The sequence below is a fragment of the Garra rufa genome, chromosome 5 (assembly GCF_049309525.1).
Source record: "Garra rufa chromosome 5, GarRuf1.0, whole genome shotgun sequence".
Classification (NCBI taxonomy): domain Eukaryota; kingdom Metazoa; phylum Chordata; class Actinopteri; order Cypriniformes; family Cyprinidae; genus Garra; species Garra rufa.
In genome coordinates this window covers 57,431,782-57,445,836 of record NC_133365.1, presented here as the reverse complement: position 1 = coordinate 57,445,836, position 14,055 = coordinate 57,431,782, and the positions used below count along the sequence as shown (strand labels likewise).

At 40.1% G+C, this 14,055-nt stretch overlaps 1 protein-coding gene across 1 annotated transcript; it reads left to right on the top strand.

The window, feature by feature from the left end:
• The first annotated feature begins 59 nt into the window (after positions 1-59).
• LOC141334960 (protein Hook homolog 3-like) lies at positions 60-13,733 on the top strand. The gene is made up of 12 exons (XM_073840180.1): positions 60-344; positions 4,041-4,126; positions 5,451-5,523; positions 5,605-5,655; positions 5,791-5,923; positions 6,499-6,566; positions 6,645-6,707; positions 6,822-6,905; positions 7,254-7,316; positions 9,166-9,329; positions 13,125-13,265; positions 13,490-13,733. Exons 1-12 carry the CDS (start codon positions 288-290, stop codon positions 13,731-13,733), a joined length of 1,227 nt encoding a protein of 408 aa, XP_073696281.1. The 5' UTR covers positions 60-287.
• The last annotated feature ends 322 nt before the right edge of the window (positions 13,734-14,055 follow it).

Below are 14,055 nucleotides of genomic sequence, written 5' to 3'. Positions count from 1 at the left end.
AGGTGTCCCCAGCCTGCAGGGTGGCAGCCGAAGGACCCCGTGTGTCTGTTGGACTGGGGAGAAAAAATCCTCAGAGCGGAGCCGCTGATGTGTGTCTGTCATCGCCGGTTTTTTCGTCAAAATCAGCTTCTCCCCGCTCTAATTCGACAGGATTTCGTTCGTTACCGGACACTGATCGCACCGTGAGCGGCGGAAGCTCCGTTTCAGTCGTTTATTTACGTTCAACCGGAGATTCGCGCGATCAAACAAACAGCGGCATTTCAGTCCGAATCCGATCCGAATCGAACATGAGCACACTGGAGACTCTGGATCGAGTGGAGTTGTGTGAAAGTCTCCTGACATGGGTGAGTTCAGTTGGTCTCTTTGTTCCGGTGTGAATGTTGTGATCGTGTTGTGAATGTGAATTCAGCGGCTCGCCTTGGCTTCTCTGGAACGGGTTTATCGTTAAAATCTCACGAACAGCGACTTCCACCGACTTCCCATGTTCTTATATGTGTGTGTTTCATGGTATTCTTAGAATTGCCTTGGACTACAGTGTAAATATGACACGAGAAAGTTTTGCTCTTTCAGTAGTAAATGTCAGAGTATCTGATGTCATCAGTGTAACTTACTCTGATACTGAGACAGTGTTTATAATCAGTGTATTAATGATCCCTGTATTTAGAACCACATAAACACTGTCACTTTAAGACTAGTGCTAGTCTGACCAAACTAAGTTTTTATGTAACTGACTGACTCAAGTTTCTCCTTCAAGACTGGTGTTAATCTTATTAAATCATGTACACAAAGAGTCTGATTTAAATTTATAAAGTTTACTTTAAATTTGAAAGGCTGACTGATTAACATTTGACTATCTAGCTGGTCGGACTAGTTCTTAACATGCTAGCTATGTTTATGCAACTGTCCCCTGAACAAACTGAGATAACTGACTTGTAAGATGAGCAGTGATTTAAGCAAACGGTTAATGTTGAGTAAATCTACAGTCACTGAGTGTCTTCATTCATTAAATGATTCAGCTTTGTTTAGATTAGAAAATAAAGTGCAGTGGAATGACTTCACATCAATTGATTATGAGATAACTGAGTGTCTCAGTTAGGGATATCCGAGCTCCTATTGATCACGTGATTGTGTTTATATATGTGTTTGTTTGTTTGTGCTGTTGTAATTAATGCTGATGAATCAGTGCTGTTCTTTCTATTCATTATCTGAGACCGGCTCCCGGACAGACCGGTTTTAGGGTGTTGGGCCTGTAATCCAGACCTGGTCAAAATCCACAATGAGTGACTGTTGTATGAAAGTGTCAGTTTATTACAAGGTAGTAGTTCGCTCCGGTGTCTGTCCCGATCAGTATTACCGGCTCTTAATCGGATTGTTTATATCTGACACATGCAGACATGAGCATGGATGGCCGTCACACCGCGACCAGATCAATCCCAGCATCCTCTGAGCGCCTGTGTCTGACACGTGCCGCCGCTTTGAGTTATAAAAGAAATACAATTAAACAAAACAGAGGATATTGTGCAATATTTTTGTCCTGTGTTTTGGATTGAAGAACAAACAGAAGATCAGAAGTGTGAGAAGAGAAGATGTGAGAGACAGCACATGTGTTTATATAATTAATATAATGCTGATATCTGGAGATATCTCATGTGCCGGTTTAATATAAAGTGCACACGTACACTCATTTAGTCTATGCTTTCAGTACAGTAAGAGTGTTTGAATGTTTTTGAGGTTAAGCTCAAATGGAAAGCGTCTCTGTCTGATAGAAATATCCTAATTTTTCTGCAATGTGTGAAATTCTTCTCTAGTGTTTGTCGTGGAACATAAACCTCATAAAACACTCGTGAAATGATGAGTGAAGCGCTGTGTGTTGATCCGGATCAGTTAGTTTGTTGATCAGGGCTTGTGTCAGTGTTGATGGTGTAGATCTAAACATGTGATTATCAGAGAGGTTATTGATCACCTGTGAGAAACACTGATGTGAGACTCAACTGAGCTTTAATGGAATGTATGGCAGTTTAAAGGAACACTCCACTTTTTTTGGAAATAGGCTCATTCTCTAACTCGAGTTAATAAGTTGAGTTTTACCGTTTTGAAATCCATTCAGCCGTTCTCCTGTTCTGGCAATATCACTTTTAGCATAGCTTAGCATTGATCATTGAATCCTATTAGACCATTAGCATCATGTTCAAAAATGACCAACGAGTTTCCATATTTGTCCTATTTAAAACTTGACTCTTCTGTAGTTATATCGTGTACTAAGACCGGCGGAAAATGTAAAGATGCGATTTTCTAGGCCGATAAGATTAGGAACTACACTCCCATTCCGGCGTAATAGTCAAGGAAGTTTTCTGCCGTAATATGACCGAAGCAGGCGCAGTAATGTCACGCAGCGCCTGAAATTAGTTCCCAGATAGGGAACTTCCAACGAGGAGTGCTCCCTGATCATGCAGTTGGTCACGTTGTGCTGCGATGTGCTGCGTGATATTACTACGCTCCTGCGGCCATATTACGGCAGCAAACTTCCTTGACTATTACGCCGGAATGGGAGTGTAGTATCGGCCTAGAAAATCGCATCTTTACATTTTCCGCCGGTCTTAGTACACGATATAACTACAGAAGAGTCAAGTTTTAAACAGGACAAATATGGAAACTCGTTGGTCATTTTTGAACGCAATGCTATTGGTCTAATAGGATTCAATGATCTATGCTAAGCTATGCTAAAAGTGATATCGCCGGAACAGGAGAACGGCTGAATGGATTTCAAAACGGTAAAACTCAACTTATAAACTCGGGGGGAGTTGGAGAATGAGCCTATTTCCAAAAAAAGTGGAGTGTTCCTTTAATTGGTGTCAGCAGACTAGAGAATCATCAGTACTGTTTTCCACAGTTTTAATGATTCTATTTAATTCCCATGTTCTTCCATTTATGTTATGTTTTAATGATAATAAAGTCTAAATCAAATGCATTAATCAAAGCAGTCTCATCCGTGTCAGAGATGTGAGTTGAGTGCAGTGTAGTGATGAATGTGGTAGATGTTCAGTTCAGTCTTGAGTGTGTCTGCTGTCGCCTGCGGTCGCTGAGGTTAAACACTGCAGACTGTGTTAGATTGGACAAAAAGGAAGCTGCACGGTGATTTACTGCTGAATTCAGTCCACTTCACCAGTGAACAACGTTATTTGAGTTATGCTCACTTCCTATGAGTTTCATCTGAAAAAGTCACATTACTGCAGACTAAGGCCGCAGACAGGAGGCTGGACTGAATGTAAGGAAGCAGAAGTGAAATGGATTCATGCGAGTCTCTGAAAGGTTTGCAGCCATTTCTCCAGATGTGAAGCGTCTCACGCCCAAAGACACGCTGACGTCTCACATTCCTCACATAGCTGCTATCGGACGCCTCAAATCGCAGCCGACACGTCACCGCGAACCCAGCTGACTCTCGTCTTCCTGTTTACACTCACAGCTGGAGCTGAGAGGAGCGTGTGCGTCTTCAAACCTCTGTCTGTTTGTCTCTCTCTGTGTGATTCAGCAGCAGGGCGCAGCAGCTGTTTTTCCAGCTCTGTGTTTTCTAAGGCGTGTGTTTCCTGTGGGCGGGACTTCCTGTCCTGATCCTGAGTTTAGTGTGACGCTGTGATGTTAGTGATGAAATCTGCAGCACAATAGAGGTTTGTGTTGACGCTGAGCTCCAGCGTGGAGTCGGATTGTGTTTTGATTTTTGTCCAGAGCTTCTGAATGCAAAAACCCTTTCCAGTGTGGAAACTTGAGAGAAAGCTGAATGTCCAGGAACTGAGAGCTGTTAATGCAGATTACAGTGTCATTGCATAAGCAGAAGTGAACGAACCCTCTGTGTGTGTGTGTGTGTGTGTGTGTGTGTGTGTGTGTGTGAGAGAGACAGACACGCTTGAGTTTCCTAACTCCACATGTGACGTCTAAAATTAAAGTGTTGGTTCGTGTAATAACAGATCCACTGTAGAATATAAACACAGATGAAGCTCAGCGTCTCATCCTCATGTCCTCGTGTGTTTATCTGTTGTGTTCAGATCCAGACGTTCGGTGTGGAGGCGCCGTGTTCAGCGGTGGATGAGATGACCAGCGGTGAGGCAATGGCACAAGTCCTGCAGAAAATGTATGTGAAGCACACACAACAGATCACAATTTGATTCTTATATATATTCAGTGTCACATGATCCTTCAGAAATCATTCTAATATTCTGATTTGTTATCAGTGCTGGAAACAGTTGTGCTGCTTAATATTTTTTGGAACCTGTGATACTTCTTTCAGGATTCTTTGATGAATAAAAAGTTAAAAAGAACAGCATTTATTTAAGATAGAAATCTTTTCTAACAATATACACTACTGTTCAAAAGTTTGGGGTCAGTGAATACTCATTTTTTTGAAAGAAAATAATACTTTTATTCAGCAGGAATGTGTTAAATTAATAAAAAGTGATAGCAAAGGCTTATATTGTTAGAAAAGATTTATATTTTGAATAAATGCTGTTCTTTTTAACTTTTTATTCATCAAAGAATACTGAAAAAAGTAGCACAGGTTCCAAAAAAATATTAAGCAGCACAACTGTTTCCAACACCGATAATAAATCAGTATATTAGAATGATTTCTGAAGAATCATGTGACACTGAACATTTACATATATTTCATTGTAAATTAAAACAGAAGCCATTATTTTATAACATTTTGCAGTAGTATTGTTTTTTTCTGTATTTTTAAGCAAATAAATGCAGTCTTAATGAGCATAAGAGACTTCTTTAAAAAAGTCTTACTGATCCCCAAACTTTTGATCGGCAGAATATATATATATGTATGTGTCACAAATATGATTATTTTTGCTGGAAATATGATGCCAAAATTTTAGATTATTTCAATTTTTTGAAATTTCAGCAATCACATGTAAAAGAAAGTCACGTTGTTTTAAAGCAGCTTGACAGCAATTAACAGGAAAATAACAGTGTTAATGTTGTGAAATCCATCAGTTGTGAAACAAACTATTTCAGCTGTAAGCAGCTCTACAGGAAACAACAGTCATTATTCAGATCAAGTTCTGTTCGTTGATCTGATGTCAGTGCAGTCAATCATTAGTATTACTGAATATATAAAACACTGCATAGCATTCACTGTATGAAATAAACACATATCAGTTCTTAATAAATCTACAAGAGCTGTGAGGGACTTTCTCTTTGTCATTTGTTTGATGAACATTATTGACGCAGAGACTGCTGTCACTTTAAGACCCGAATGTACAATAATATACTGCACTGGAAAGGTTTAAAATCGCTTCATAGTTCAAACTGACTGGACTTAAGAAACACTTGAGTGCAGCTGCAATAGAGACATGTATGAGGTGATAGACAGATGTGTCATCACTAACATGATAATCAGCTGATTGACGGTTATTTCTTGATGTGTGATCCTCTCTCTGTTTCTCTCGCAGTGATGCCATGTATTTCACGGACGCTTGGATCAGTCGTATTAAACCTGATGTTGGAGACAACTGGAGGTTAAAGGTATTCATCTGCTCTCAGTCACAGCTGTGTTCAGTTCATGCATCTTACACCTCTTTCATTTTTTTTTTTTTTTTTTTTCAGATCAGCAATTTAAAGAAAATATTAAAAGGTATTCTGGATTACAACCATGAGGTGAGACGCATCTGTCTGTGTGATACTGACATGTGACACGTTTATGTTGTTATATGTAATAGTTCTCTTGAATTGACCCTTTATCTCTCTGTGTGCTGTCATTGCTCCTCTGTCCATCCGTCTGTGGTTCTGCAGGTGTTGGGGCAGCAGATCAATGATTTCACTCTTCCAGACGTCAGTCTCATCGCAGAACATTCAGATGCAGCTGAACTGGGCCGAATGTTGCAGCTCATCCTGGGCTGCGCTGTCAACTGCGAACAGAAACAAGGTGTGTGTCTCGTGTGTGTGTGTGTGTGTGTGTGTGTGTGTGTGTGTGTGTGTGTGTGTGTGTGTGTGTGTGTGTGTGTGTGTGTGTGTGTGTGTGTGTGTCTCGTGTGTGTGTGTGTGTGTGTGTGTCTCGTGTGTGTGTGTCTCGTGTGTGTGTGTCTCGTGTGTGTGTGTCTCGTGTGTGTGTGTGTGTGTGTGTGTGTGTGTGTTTTTAAGGATGCAGACAGACAGATTTAGGCAGCTAAAGATGCACAGAAACATTAGACAAACATTAGTCCTAAGAGATTAGATCAGATTGAAGTAGTTGTCAGATGATGTCTGTATTAACTGTGCATTAAAATCCTGTCACCTTAAAGTTGTCCAGTATGTCATGTGTTTGATTCACAATTAAAACACACATATTCAGCTGATAACTACCAGTTTTATTCTTTTATTTATATGGGGTCGGTTGCAAAAGTGGTTTGCCACAACTAGTATCAGTGGGACTTTAGTTGTTATATTCAGTCATTGAAGGGAAAGTCTGGTCTATTATGGCTGTTCACTGATGGTGATGTTGTATTATGATCTTGTTTCCAGAATATATCCAGACCATCATGATGATGGAGGAGTCGGTGCAGCATGTGGTCATGACGGCCATCCAGGAGGTGTGTCCGCGTGTGTCACGGATGTGTGTGTGTGTGTGTGTTATAGAGTGGTGTTAATGTGTCCTGTTGTTCCCACAGCTGATGAGTAAAGAGACGCCCGTGTCCACAGGAAACGACTCGTACGCCGATCTGGACCGACAGGTACCATCCGCTTTATAACTGTTTCTGAGAAATCTGCAGCACAGTTATTGACATAATAAATAACAAATGCATGATTAGATTTGTGTGACGTGTTTTTCTCTTGCTCTCGATCAGTTGAAGAAGACGGTGGAGGAGCTGAACGACGCTATGGCCACTAAAGAGGAGATCGCTCAGAGATGTCACGAGCTGGACATGCAGGTACAGATGTGTTTCTCTGCGTCTCGTGTCACGTACTTCAGTCCCATCGCGTGTCTGATCTGCATCTCGCAGCTGAACGTCACTAATCGGGACGCATGAATCGGTGTAGTTTTGTTAGCAGAGGTTTGGTCACTAAACGATGCGTGGACGGTCAACACGGTAAAGCGTCACCTTTTCATTGATTGTCTCCTTTTTAATCGATACGTTTCTCTAATGTGTGTGTAGTGTAGTATTGTAGTGAATGTAACAGGCTTCAGTGTTGATTTAGCGAAAGCTAACTGCTAGTGAGGTGTTTCTGTGTGCTGTTGTCGATGTGGTAACCTCTCCTCCTCTGCCTTGCTTTCGAAGGCCTACCTCGTCCAAGAGGAGAGAGATAGACTGAGGTTAGAATGTATTGATCTAGAAGAGAGGGTAAATGTCTTTCTTTTCTTCTGCTCTCACCCTTTGCTGTTTTTACGCACAGAATTTGCTGTCTGCTTGATAACATCCCTAATTAGTGTGCAGGGCCTTTAACTGTGTGTGTGTGTGTGTGTGTGTGTGTGTGTGTGTGTGTGTGTGTCTGTGTGTGTGTGTGTGTGTGTGTGTGTGTGTGTGTGTGTGTGTGTGTGTCTGTGTGTGTGTGTGTGTGTGTGTGTGCCAGGATTATTATTGTAATGGAAAACTCAAAACAAGTGAAAGTTGTAGCAGATGCAATAGGAATGAAAACTACATAGAACTTGCAACGACCTTTATAAGACGTTCATTTTCAGTCAATGCTGGTTCACTTAAACAGGAAGAGGCCGTCTGACACATTTTTTTAATGTTACTATAACAAAAGAGTGGCGTGTTTGGTTTAATGTGAGCACTAAATGGTTTCGTTTCAATGAAACAATAAACCACAATCATTTTGTTGATACACTTGAGTGTGACGCAGTTTCCTGATGAAGTGTCATGTAGAGAACATTACTTCTGCGTGATTAGTTGCACTGTTTAGTAAGATAAATTGATGAAATGGATAGGACTAACAATTAAAAAAAACTAATTCACATTAAAGTGAACAAAAATTGCATTTTATATTTACAGTTTGTATTGCATATGAAAACTATAATAACCCTGGCTTGTGGGTGTGGTTGAGTGTGTGTGTGTTATATTGTGTCTGTGTGTGTGTGTGTGTGTGTGTGTGTGTGTGTGTGTGTGTCTGTCTGTGTGTGTGTGTGTGTGTGTGTGTGTGTGTGTGTGTGTGTGTGTGTGTGTTCAGTGGCATCATCCCGTAGTCTAATCCTCACTCCTCCCTGTGTGACACGGCCCTATGGTTTCCATGGCAACAGCAGACGCCACCATGGGCCAATCAGCTGACTGTAGCGCTTGACATCTGTACACATGGATAGATCCATCCTGCAGCAAAACTACCCAGAGTTCAGTGCGCAGGAGCGTCTTCATGACTCGTGTCCGTCTGAACATGCGACCGCAGCTTCGCTTGAGTGTAGAGTGTGTTTGTGTGTCAAACCACCGCATGATGCACCTATAACCAAATGACTGATTTGTTATTGATTATATACGTATGAGTTTAATACATACATCTGTACGTCTGCTTAAGGCATATAGGCCCATGTAGAGAAAGTCTAATTAATTAAACTCATTTCACTTACTACCAAGTGAATATAGTTCACCCTAAAATGAAAATGTGCTCACTCTCAGTTTATCCAAGATGTAGATGAGTTTGTTTCTTCATCAGATTTGTATAAATGTGTGATTCCATCACTGTCTCATCAATGGATGTTAATGGGTGCCGTCAGAATGAGAGTCCAAACAGCTGATAAAAACAATCCACAAGTAATCCACACCCCTCCAGTCCATCAGTTCACATCTTGACAAGACAAAAGCTCAAACAAATCCAGCGTTTTTAATTAAAAGTCCATAATCCATAATAACACTGACTTCCTCCAGTGAAAAAGTCCATCTCCTGTTGTCTCGCACATCCAGCCACATATTTGTTTAGAGCTGTTTTGGATTTGTTTGAGCTTTTGTCTTGTCAAGATGTTAACTGGTGGACTGGAGTGGTGTGGATTATTGTGATGTTTTTATCAGCTGTTTGGACTCTCATTCTGACGGCACCCATTCACTGCAGAGACAGTATTGATTCAAGGCAGTTTTCAGTAATAAACACTGATTCAGAAACGTTTGGTGAGAAGCAGCACATCCACCATCATCAGTGCTGACACTAACACACACACAGACGCAGGTGAACCTCTCACTAACTCTCTGTCCGTCTGTGCTGAAGGTGGCAGCTCTCCAGGAAGAGAAGAGCAGTCTGCTGGCCGAAAACCAGGTGCTGATGGAGCGGCTCAACCAGTCGGACTCCATCGAGGATCTGAACAGCCCGGCGGGACGCAGACACCTGCAGCTTCAGACACAGCTGGAGCAGCTGCAGGAGGAGACCTTCAGGTGAGAAGCACAGAGTTCAGGAATTACCACACTGAGGGTAGATCTGAGATAACGCACTAGTAAAATCATTGTAGCGCATGGACTCCAGTAGGTTATTGCTTACTGATAGCAACAAGAACATGAGTAAACACTAGGGATGCACCGAATGTTTGGCAACCGAAATTATTTGGCCAAGAAAAGCTAAAAGGCTGAATAAATTATACCAAACTATGAGGTGACGTGATCAAATAGAGGCGTGCACTAATGCAGCAAACGTGTGTTCAGTGTGGAAGCATTTAAAACAAGCAAAAAAGTGAAAGACGCAAAAATCATTCCAAGCAGCGACAGCGAGAGACTGTTTAGAAGTGCATCGCATGTCTTCATGAGAAGAGAAAGGTTACTGTATGATGACTGAAATCATCCATTAGTCAATCAACTCCAGAACGTTCTGTTGTCTAATACACCAGACACCAATTGTGTTTATTCTGACAGCAGCTCCTTAGCCAGGGTTCAAAGACCAAAGATGACAATCATTCACAAATCTGCTGCTGCCAGCAAAAACTAGGACTGAGCTCTTCTTGCGGGTTTACCACTAAATAAAAGACAACATTCAGAAATGTTAGTATTGGCATTTTACTGTTGTTCTGGAAAAAAAAAAAAGTAAGACAAAAATAATCCAACAGCTCTATTAATACATTTATTCTAACATTGTACTTTGCTCAGCAAGGCTGCATTTTTTTTGTACATTAAAAACACATGCCTGATTCAAGAAGGGGCTCTTACAAATGGCCAAAGAATGTTACTTTACTAACTTATTCATTTTAAGTTAAATTGTGCTTTGTTAATAGGCTGTAATGTCTACTAGAATTGTTTTTTTCAAAAGCAAGACAAAACTGTAAAAAGCAAATATTGGCTATTTAATTCATGCAATGGTGAAATAAATTGCCAAAATACATGGGGAAAAAACGTGTTCGGTATTTGGCCAAGATTTTTCATTTTGGTGCATCCCAAGTAAACACACCAGCGATTAAAATGTGGTTCTCATAATGCATTTAATTAGAGTAAGTGTAGGACTATAGCAGTAAGTAAAGCGATTCGTCTGATAATGCGCTGCTGATCTGTATTCAGTATCTGGTGTGAATGATCACAGAGACAGAACTGAATCACTGCTTTAATCCAGTAAAGTCTTTCTCCGGTTGGTGTCTGGTGTAGCGAGCGATCGGAGGGTTAGCTGCGGTCCGTCTGCTTGAACTCTGGGAGACTATCGATCGCTCTCTCGGTTTGCCGCAGGCTGTTTGTTCACCAGCTTTGAAGATTAAAAGCCTGTAAACTCTAATCAAACGCGCCGTTTCATTGTTAATAAAGCAGTGCATTATTGATTGAGCGGGCTTATGGGTCTGATGTGAGATCTCAGACATTAGAGCCGTTAAATACTAATGTGAATCTCAGAGACACAGCTGTGGAGCGCTGGAGATCTGGACTGGTAACGAGGCCCGTTGAGATCATCTGATCACAGGTGTTTGATCTGATCGCAGGTATCTGACTGTGATAATTGTGCAGGTTCAATTCATAAAGCATTTTGTCATTCCGATTAGTTAGGTTTGCTTTTAACAAATTTTCCTGTGTGGTATGTGTTGTGACAGGCCTGCTGATAAATGTCAGATTATGGCTTCAAACCCCAGAAGAGCCGAAGGATCATAGTGTTGTTGATCAGGAAATACAAAATCTTTGTTCATAATGTTTATAAATGAGAGGTTTGCCATTGACCCCGTTGTCTGGGTCTCAGGTGTCATGTTCTCGCTCATGCTGGCGGCGCTTCAGTCCTGTTGTTGTGCTGATGATAATGTGAGGTCGGCTCTCGTAATGACTGTCCTGTGTCATGTGTAATAACAGGACGAGCGTTCTGGACGAGTCTCAGTTGAGCTGGCGGTATCGCTCTCTGCCGTCTCGGCTGGCGTTCACGCTGCCCCAGTGGAGGTACGGATATCACGGCACCCTCTCACTGGGGCGTCGCCTCAATAACGGGCGCACGGGGGATTCGGGACGCACTCGGGCACTGGTTGTACACCTCGTCTAAAACCGTACTTCACCACGTTAATTCTGTCACACTGTGAATGAATCGGAGATCAGATCACCGTTATCAGCACCGTCTCTCACCGAACCTGTCAATCTGTCATTATAGCACTGGAATCACAGCAGCTGCACGTCTGATTGAACACTGTCTTAAATCTCCATCTGATGAAAGTTGATTAAGATGAAGGACCATTTCCATAAATGAGATCAAAAATCGAATTCTCATTCTTTTAATGCAATGCAAAACCGCAACAAAAAGTGTGTTGTACAATATTTACACTCCTGCTCCAAAGTTTGGCATTGCACTGCAAAAAATGCTTTTCTAGCTTAGATTTTTTGTCTTGTTTCCAACCAAAATATCTAAAAATTCTTAAATCAAGGACGAGTAAAAATGATTTTATTTTCAGAAAAAACAAGTCAAAATTAAGTTTTTGCATAGAACAAGCAAAATAATCTGCCAATGGGGTAAGCAAAAAAATCTAATTTTAAACAGAAAGCAAGATTATTTTTCTTACCCCATTGGCAGATTATGTTGCTTGTTTCAAGTAAAAACACACTTCATTTTGACTTGTTTTTTTTCTGAAAACAAGACAATAATTTTCACTAGTCTAAAAAATCCTTCCTGATTTAAGAATTTTTAGATATTTTGGCTGGAAACAAGACAAAAAAATCAAAGGTAGAAAAGCATTTTTTGCAGTGTTGTAAGATTTTTAATGCTTTTTAAAGGAGACTTTTCTGCTCATGAAGGCTGTTTATTTGATTAAAAATACAGAAAAAACTGAAATATTGTCATATGTTAATGCACTTTAAAATAGTGATTTTCTATTTTAATATACTTTAAAATATAATTTATTCCTGTGATGCAAAGCTGAATTTTCAGCATCATTACTTTAGTCTTCAGTGTCACATGATCCAGAAATCGTTCTAATATACTGATTTATTATCAGTGTTGGAAGACTGTGAGACTTTTTTTTAGGATTCTTTGATAAATAAAACATTAAAAAGAACAGCATTTGTTTAAAATAGAAAACACTTGTAACAATAAACACCTTGTTCAAAGTTTGGGGTCATTCATTTTTTTCTTTCTCTCTCTCTTTGAAAGAAATTAATACTGTTATTCCAGCAAGGATGGGTTAAATTGATAAAAAGTGATAGTAAAGACTTATATTGTTAGAAAAGATTTATATTTTGAATAAATGCTGTTCTTTTTAACTTTTTATTGATCAAAGAATCTGGAAAAAAGTAGCACAGGTTCCAAAAAAATATTAAGCAGCACAACTGTTTCCAACACCGATAATAAAAGTAATACATCAGTATATTAGAATGATTTCTGAAGAACAGCTGATGAAAATTCAGCTTTGCATCACATAAATAAATTATATTTGAAAGTATATTTAAAAATAAAAACAACTTATTAAATTGCAATAATATTTCATAATATAGTTTTTTTCCCTGTATTTTTTGATCAAATCAATAAAACTTTGATGAGCATAAGAGAGTTTTTTTTTTTAATCATTACATATCTTACTAATCCCAAACTTTTGTGTACATGTTGTGAATGTACTAATTGGAGAATCATCTGGCTGTATTGCAGTAATGAGATTGTGTTTTAACATTTTAAGATGCTTTATTTTTTGTCCCAGTGTCTGATGTTCATTTAGTTTCAATTCTGTTCTGAAAATATTAGAGAGATTTATTATGCTCATATGACATGACTGACGGTGAGTTTTGTGTGTGTGTCAGATTGGAGGCGGCTAAAGACGATTACCGCATCCGCTGTGAGGAGCTGGAGAAGGAGCTGATGGAGGTCAGAGGTCAGAATGAGGAGCTGACCTCTCTGGCTGAGGAGGCGCAGTCGCTCAAAGACGAGATGGACGTGTTGAGGTGAGACACGCACCTGAGATCACAGAGTACAGCGCTGAGGATGAGTTACGAACACCTGTGTGTGTGTGTGTGTGTGTGTGTGTGTGTGTGTGTGTGTGTGTGTGTGTGTGTGTGTGTGTGTGTGTGTGTGTGTGTGTGTGTGTGTGTGTGTGTGTGTGTGTGTGTGTGTGTGTGTGTGTGTGTGTGTGTGTGTGTGTGTGTGTGTGTGTGTGTGTGTGTTTCAGACACTCGTCTGATAAAGTGTCCAAGCTGGAGGCTCAGGTGGAGGCGTATAAGAAGAAGCTGGAGGATCTGGGCGATCTGAGACGGCAGGTGAAGCTGCTGGAGGAGAAGAACACCAGCTACATGCAGAACACCGTCACGCTGGAGGAAGATCTGCGCAAGGCTAACGCTGCTCGAGGACAGCTGGAGACCTACAAGAGACAGGTGACAACTCCTGCTCATTTGATGAGAAATAAACACGGATGACCTGTTCTTCCATGACTAACACCACACACAGAGGCACCATTAGTCACTAACTGACAATAAAACATGTTGATGGAAAAAGACATGACTAAAATATAGATTAAAAAATAAAACTCTCTTTATCCAGAATCAAGCAAGAAAGCATGTTTATTTATATTGCACTTTTCCAAACAAGTTCATGCAGTTCAAAGTGTTTTACAGGCAAGAAGAAATCAAATACAAAAACAAGAATATGCATCAAATACGAAATAGAAATAAATTAAATAAAAAACAAATTTAAAAAAAAAAAATATATATATATATATATATATATAATTAAATGTTT